The following is a 7,737-nucleotide window of genomic DNA, read 5'->3' as shown; positions in this document are numbered from 1 at the left end:
GGCGGGGCGAGGCGAGGCGGACTTGCCTTGAAGTAGGCGAACTGTAGGAACTTGTAGGGCTCTCGGCGCTGGAAGTCGGCCAGCACTTCGCGGCTGGGCTGCGACTGGCGGAAGGCCGGCAGGCCCTGCTTGCAGCGCTTGAGGCAGTGCGCGCGGCGCAGCAGGCCCCCGAAGAGGCGCAGCTCCGGGTGGCGCGCGAGGCCGGCGGCGGGCTCGGGCTGCGGCGCCGCGCTGCAGTTGCGGTGGCAGAAGGCCTCGCTGTCGCGTAGCAGACGGTGCAGCCGCAGGCTGATCTCCAGATAGCCCACGCTCTCCGCCCAGTGCTCGCCGCTGTATTGGTCCAGCGCGTGCCGGTAGGCCGACTCGAGCGGCATCAGCTCGTCCCGAGGGAAGCTGCGGAAGCTGTAGCGCTCGTACTGGGCGCGTCCGGAGCGCAGCGCGCAGCCAGCGCACAGCAGCGCCAGCAGCGCCGCGGCCGCACGGCGCCCCGGCTCCATCGCTCCCGACGGAAGGAAGGAAGGAAGGAGGGGTGCGAGAAGGAAAGGAAGCGGGAGGACTGAGCGACGCGGCGAGCCGAATGCTGGGGAGGCGGGGACGCCAGCCTCCGGCCCGCCCCGTCCGGCTGCCCCTCCCCACCCAATCCGGGGGTCCGGGCGAAACTGCCCGCGCGGAGTGGTTGTCCTGGGGAGGGGCGCTGCCCTCTAGTTCCTGCACGATCTAACCCGTGATCCTGGGATCCACGGTTAGCTCCTTTATAAAGAGGGCGGTCTGCAAGCCAGGCGCGGCCCTAATGGATCATAGATCAGCGCTGCTTACACTTTAGAATCTCTTAGAGGACTTGTGAAAACGCAGATTCCTGGACCGTGACCCCAGAGTTTCTCATTCAGCAAGTCTGGTTGGGATGGGGGTCTGAGGATCTGCGATTCTAACCAGCACCCTGGTGAGACTGATCCTGCGGGTCCACTGCCTACACTTTGATGGCACTGCGACGACCTCATTTCAATGAAAGACAATGCATAAATAAAATTAATAAGGATGTCAGTGGCGCTTTGTAAACTGTTAAACTAATCAAGTTGAAGATGCACACCACCTTATGACTGTCATTCCACTCCTCAGAATACTCTGGAGAGGGAATTCCATGGCGGTCCGGTGGTTAGGACTCGGCGCTTTCACTACTGAGGGCGTGGGTTCAATCCCTGGTGGGGGAACTAAGATCCCGGGAGCAGTGCGGTGCGGCCAAAATTTTTTAAAAATAAATAAATAAAAGAATACGCTCGAGAAACTTGTATGTGTGCATCAAAAGATGCGGAAAGGGCTTCCCTGGTGGCGCAGTGGTTGAGAGTCCGCCTGCCGATGCAGGGGACACGGGTCCCTGGTGGTCCAGTGGCTAAGACTCCGTGCGCCCAATGCAGGGAGCCTGGGTTCCATCCCTGGTCAGGGAGCTAGATCCCGCATGCCGCAACGAAGATCCTGTGGGCCGCAACTAAGACCCGGTGCAGCCAAATAAATAAATTAATATTTTTTAAAACAAATAAATAATTTACAGAAAAATTAAAAGGATAGTAGAAACAATTCCTATATAGCCCTCATCCACATTCACAAATTGCTAAGTTATGCCACATTTACTTTCTCTATATTTATCTCTATGCTTTTTTCTGAATCATTTGAGAGTACATTGCATACATGGGGTCACTTCCCCCTTAATCTTTTAGTATTGATATGTATGTCCTAAGAACTAAACTAAGACAATGATCAAATTCAGGAAACTTAGCATTGATGGAAGACTAATCTATATTCCCTATTCCTGTTTTGTCAACTGTCCTAATAATGTCTTTTTTTTTTTTTTGCGGTACACGGGCCTCTCACTGTTGTGGCCTCTCCTGTCGCGGAGCACAGGTTCCGGACGCGCAGGCTCAGTGGCCATGGCTCACGGTCCTAGCCACTCCACGGCATGTGGGATCTTCCCGGACTGGGGCACGAACCCGTGTACCCTGCATCGGCAGGCGGACTCTCAACCACTGCGCCACCAGGGAAGCCCCACAATAATGTCTTTTACAGCACTTTCTTCCCCTGGGCAGGATGTGATCCAATATCCTGTGTTGTTTCTAGCTATCTCTTCTACTTAGTGTTCTGGAATCTGAACCTTCAGCTTTTCTTGTCATACCATTGACACTGTATAAGAATACAGGCCAAAACAACAATGAGATCCACTACACACCTATTAGAGTGGCCAAAATTCAAAATACTAACAACACCAAATGCTGACAAGGATGTAGAACAACAGGAACTCTTCATTCGTTGCTGGTGGGAATACAAAATGGTGCAGCCACTTTGGAAGACACTGTGGCAGTTTCCTACCAAACTAAACATACTCTGCCATATCATCCAGCAGTTACATTCATTGATATTTACTGAAATAAATTGAAAACTTATGTCCACACAGAAACCTGCACACAAGTATTTATAGCAGCCTTTTACATAATTGCCAAAACTTGGAAGGAAACAAGATGTCCTTCAATAGGCGAATGAATAAATAAACTGTGGTACATCCAGACGATGGAATATTACTCAGCACTAAAAATAAATGAGCTATCAAGCCGCAAAAAAGACATAGAGGAAACAAATACATTTTCCTAACTAAAAGAAGCCAATATAAAAAGGCTATATACTTACTGTATGATTCCAACTATATGGCATTCTGGAAAAGGCAAAATTTTGAAGACAGTAAAAGGATCAGTGGCTGCCAGGTGTTGGGGGGAGAGAGGGATAAACAGGCACAGCACAGAGGATTTTTAGGGCAGTGAGACTATTCCGTGTGATACTATAATGGTGGATAAATGTCATTATACATTTGTCAAAACCCACAGAATGTGAAATACCAAGAGTGAGCCCTAATGTAAGCCATGGATTTTGGGTGATTATGATGTGTCAAAGTAGCCTCGTTTGTTGTACTCAATATAACACTCTGGTATGGGACTCTGATAGCGGGGAGGCTGTGGTTATGTAGTGATGGGAGGTATGTGGAAAATCTCTGTACCTTTCACTCAGCCTTGCTGCAAACCTAAAACTGCTTTAAAAATGAAAATCTATTTTAAAAAAGAACACAGTCCAGTTATTTTATAAAAAGCCCTTCACTGGGGCTTCTCTGATGTTTCCTCATGAATAGATTCAGATTAAGCTCTTTGGACTAGAATACCATCCTTCTCAGCTGTCACAGGAGGAACACACTGTCTTACCTTATCACCTTATCAGTGACATTAATTTTGTCTACCTTGTTAAGGTCGTATCCATTTTCTCCACTTCATTTTTTTTTCTTTTGTAATTAATAAGTGTTTTGGCTATGATACAGCAGCACAGTTCCTAATAGCAGAAAGCAGAAATAACCTGTCTAAAAACAGAAGAGTGGATTTTTTTTTTTTTTTAGAGAGAGAGGATGTGTGCAGAGGAGAATATTTTACAGCAGAGGATAATGAAAGAATTACAGCTACACATAACAACACAGTTCAACCTTAAAAAGAAAAAAAGAATGATTCCACTTGTCTAAAAGTTTAAAAATATGCTAAAGTACACAAAATATTATTTAGGAATGCAAGTAATACAGTCTTATTTCATACAAACATGCAGGGTGAAACTGTAGTGAAAAAGGAGCCATAAACAAAAACTTTGGAGAGTGGTTTCCTGTAAGGCGGAAAGAAGGACATGGAATTGGAAGAGGGTCACAGGAGGGAGAGGGGATGCAAGTGAATATGGGAACATTCACTGCATCATTTTTTTATGCCATACATATATTTTAAAGATATTATTTTAGGGCTTCCCTGGTGGCGCAGTGGTTGAGAGTCTGCCTGCCGATGCAGGGGACACGGGTTCATGGTCCGGGAAGATCCCACATGCCTCAGAGCGGCTGGGCCCGTGAGACATGGCCGCTGAGCCTGCGCGTCCAGAGCCTGTGCTCTGCAACGGGAGAGGCCACAACAGTGAGAGGCCCGCGTACCAAAAAAAAAAAAAGAGTTGGGGAGAGAGTGTGGGGCAGCAAAGGTTAACTGGAATTGCCTTTGAGGAGACAGTCGTGGGTGGGCAGGTGGAGGTGGAGGGAACAGTTGCTTCCCATGATAATTCAACACAATTTATAAATGGAAGTGAAACCAGACAATGTCTACAGTGGCTGACCCTTGCTTCGGGGGTCTGTTCAGCTTCACTAGAGCTGTGCCCAAGAGTGTCTCCTCCCTAAAGGAGCCAGCGTCCCCCAGGTGACTTTAATGACAAATTCTCTTTCATGAATTTATTCATTCTTTCAATACACTGTTCAGCATCTACCTTATACCAGGTCCTGCCCTTGGCACTGGAATGCAAGCATGAATCAGACATATATCCTCGACTGAAAGGAACTTCCAGTCGAGTAGCGATAAGACATCTGTAGTTTTTTCATTTGTTCCATTAAACTATAGTGAACCTATAGGCACTGTATTAAATAAATATCACCTCTTTCCTAAGGAAACTCAAAGTCTGGAGAAGACATAAGTAAACCTTCAATTACCCACCACCAGAGCTGGAAAGAGTGCTGTGTGGGCCCCAAAGAGAGCTGGGTAACTGTCTTAGTGGGTTCAGGCTGCTATAACAAAATTACCATAGACTGGGTAACTTATAAACAGAAATTTATCTGTCACAGTTCTGGAGGCTGAGAAGCCCAAGATCAAGGTGCTGGCAGATTTGTGTCTGGTGAGAACCCACTCTCTGGTTCATGGATGGCCGTCTTCTCACTGGGTCCTCACAGGATAGAAGGGGCAAGAGAGTTTTCTGGAGTCTCTCTCTTCCTTTTTTCTTTGGCTGGGTAGCTTGCGAGATCTTAGTTTCCTGACCAGGGATTGAACCCAGGCCACGGCAGTGAAAACACCAAGTCCTAACCACTGGACCACTAGGGAATTCCCTGAAGTCTTTTTTTGGCCACGCATCGTGAGGGATCGTAGTTCCCCAACCAGGAATCGTACCTGGGCCCCTGCAGTGGTAGAGCAGAGTCCTAACCACTGGACTGCCAGGGAAGTCCCAGGGGTCTCTTTTTTAAGGACACTAATCCCATTCATGAAGGCCCCGTCCTCATGAACTAATCACTCCAAAGACCTCAAAGACCTCACCTCCAAACACCATCACTTTGGGGATTAGGTTTCAACATATGAATTTGGTGGGGGCTGGGGGTGGGACATAAACGTTCAGTCTATAGCACTAATCTAGTCTGAGTCTGGGAAAGTTTCTTGCAAGAGGCCATTCTTTTTTTCTTTTTTTAAAATTTATTTAATTTATTTATTTTTGGCTGTGTTGGGTCTTCACTGATGCACGCAGGCTTTCTCTAGTTGAGGAGAGCAGGGGCTACTCTTCCTTGCGGTGGCTTCTCTTGTTGCGGAGCAGGGGCTCTAGGCATGCGGGCTTCAGTAGTTGCAGCACACAGACTCAGTAGTTGTGGCTCTCAGGCTCTACAGCACAGGCTCAGTAGTTGTAGTGCACAGGCTTATTTGCTCTGCGGCATGTGGGATCTTCCCGGACCAGGGCTTGAACCCGTGTCCCCTGCATTGGCGGGTGGATTCTCAACCACCGCGCCACCAGGGAAGCCCCAAGAGGCCATTGTTGAACTCCTTTAAAGGGCCTGAAAAAATGGAATAGAAGTTTGCTGGGGGCAAAAATGAACAAAGGAAGAAGATTCTGGGTGAAGAAAACACTACAAGAGAGAAGAAAAGTGATGGGACTGGAGGCCAAATAACAGCATAGGAGACCCCTCAGTGTGATCTCCACAAGAAAAATGAGGGCCTGGGAATTCCCTGTCGGTCCAGTGGTTATGACTCCATGCTTCCACTGCTGGGGGCCTGGGTTCAATCCCTGGTCAGGGAACTAAGATCCCACAAGCTGTATGGCATGCCCCCTACAAAAAAATAATTAATTAATTAAATTAAATAAAGAAATATGAGGGCCTGAGTTAAGGCACAGACCATAAAGGGTCATAACACAGAGAAAGATAAATGTCATAAGTTAGATGTAGGTAGAGTGGTGTGGAAATTGTTAGAAGGAAAGAACTCCTTCAGCTAGTGCAAGCACTGATTACTTCATTACAAAAGAGGTATCAAATCTGGGACTTGTATTGGGAATGAGTTGTGACCTATGGTCCTAAAAGGAAAATCTAAGAGGACCTCCCCAAAATCCACGGTTAGAGAAAGTTCAAGAAATACGTACAGGCAACGGTAGGCTGCAGAGTAATTTCTTCATGTTCAACAAATAATTATCTTATCCTGGGCTAGAAAATAGAGGCTGAGGCAAGGACTAAGTGCTCATTCTTTATTTGGGAGGTAAACCCATGACAGTGGGAGAGAGAGGAGAGGCAAAGAGGGAAAGGAAGGATGAGATGCAACACAAGGTAATGTGTTACCACACTGGCTACAGCTTCAGAGCAGCCTTGGCAGGTGGACCCGCTAGACTACGTGGAATGTCTCTGAACAGGCTATATACAGAGAAACCACTCCTTGAAATAGTTGATCCGAGGGAAGAAGGAGAGGCCATTTATTCACTGGCTCTTTTCCTCCTCTGATCTCTGTTGCACTATGGTTCTCTACGGGGGAGTGAACTTGCCTGCCCCTCTGGGTTGCACCACCCAGCCTCTGGCAGCCACGTAGGAAGCATGGTGCTTTGTTCCAGTGAGTGCAGAGGTGTGTAGAGGAGCCAGAAACTCCAGATAGTCGGTTTGGGGCAGCAGATGTGCTGCCAGGGCAGCTGGGTGAAACAGGAAGACTAGAGCTCTGCAGACAGGTGACTAGGGAATCTGAGGCATCACACAGATAATGTCTGATAGAGCAGTCAGAGAGGCTGTGATCAAATTACCACAGAGACCCTCTGACCCAGAAGCTGCAAACTTAAATCTCTCGTGGGGCCTGCAGGCCATGTCAAAAGAGCAGTGGACCAGATGGAGATTGTTGCCAACTGGAAGAACCTACCTGCCTAAAGAATGTCCCAGTTTATATCTCTGATCTACTGTTACCCTGGCATGGCCAGACCTTCTGATCTTTGAAGAGAAACTGGAAATCCAGATTCTGTAAATTCCCCTGATTAAATATTGACAATTCCATTGATTATATAAAATTTAAGACACCGATGGGCCAACATGGTGACTGTCAAAACAAATAGCCCTTTGGCCATATCTGGTTGTAACCTTCGATTGAGCTAGAAAACTACTGTGATTATTCAGAGATATGAACCACGGCTGCAGATGTGGATATAAAGACAGAGGGGGCTAAATCCAGGGGCCCGGATGAAGAAGAAACAACAGGCCTAGATCAAACATGAAGGGGAAAAAAACAACACTGCAAAGAAGCAGCTGCTTTTGCCAGATAGTGAAGGCAAAAGAAGATAGGAGACAGAGTGTTTAAAACAAAGTCATTTTTCCCCCCCACTAAGGCCGGCCTCACTTGGGGCATTTGTTTTTAGATCTCAGACTCCTGAAAGGGAGCTCGAGGACATGGTGACAAGGGCATGCTAGTGCTCATGACTATCAAGAGGGATGGGCCAGTCCTGGGACACAGCTGCTAACTTTTATTGGGACTGTGGGGAAACTGTTGCCAATGATTTCACAATTCTATCTTTTTATTGTTTCATAACCATACCCATCAGTTGGTTGCACAATTTAACCCCAGGATACAGGTCTTGGGACTTATTGTATCAGAAAACTCAAAGACTCGTGAGAAGCATGAGGAATTGCTGCAC

The 7,737-nt window shown here is 47.3% G+C and overlaps 1 protein-coding gene and 1 non-coding gene across 2 annotated transcripts in view; both read right to left on the bottom strand.

Annotated features, from left to right (window-relative positions):
• The window catches only part of CRTAP (cartilage associated protein), a 34,105-nt gene extending 32,910 nt beyond the window's left edge, over nt 1–1,195 (bottom strand). Inside the window, exon 1 of the mRNA XM_024743515.1 lies at nt 27–1,195. Within this exon, the coding sequence (XP_024599283.1) occupies nt 27–497 (471 nt within the window). The 5' untranslated portion in view covers nt 498–1,195. The remainder of the gene's footprint in view (nt 1–26) is intronic.
• Nucleotides 1,196–4,964: 3,769 nt separating this feature from the next.
• On the bottom strand, nt 4,965–5,036 carry TRNAG-ACC (transfer RNA glycine (anticodon ACC)). The gene has a single exon. It is a non-coding gene; the product is annotated as a tRNA-Gly (tRNA).
• Nucleotides 5,037–7,737: the final 2,701 nt, after the last annotated feature.

The sequence above is a fragment of the Neophocaena asiaeorientalis genome, unplaced genomic scaffold (assembly GCF_003031525.2).
Source record: "Neophocaena asiaeorientalis asiaeorientalis breed wild unplaced genomic scaffold, Neophocaena_asiaeorientalis_V1.1 scaffold332, whole genome shotgun sequence".
NCBI classification, from domain to species: Eukaryota; Metazoa; Chordata; class Mammalia; order Artiodactyla; family Phocoenidae; genus Neophocaena; species Neophocaena asiaeorientalis.
Note: the sequence above shows the minus strand (reverse complement) of the source record. Positions and strands in the feature narration are given on the sequence as shown.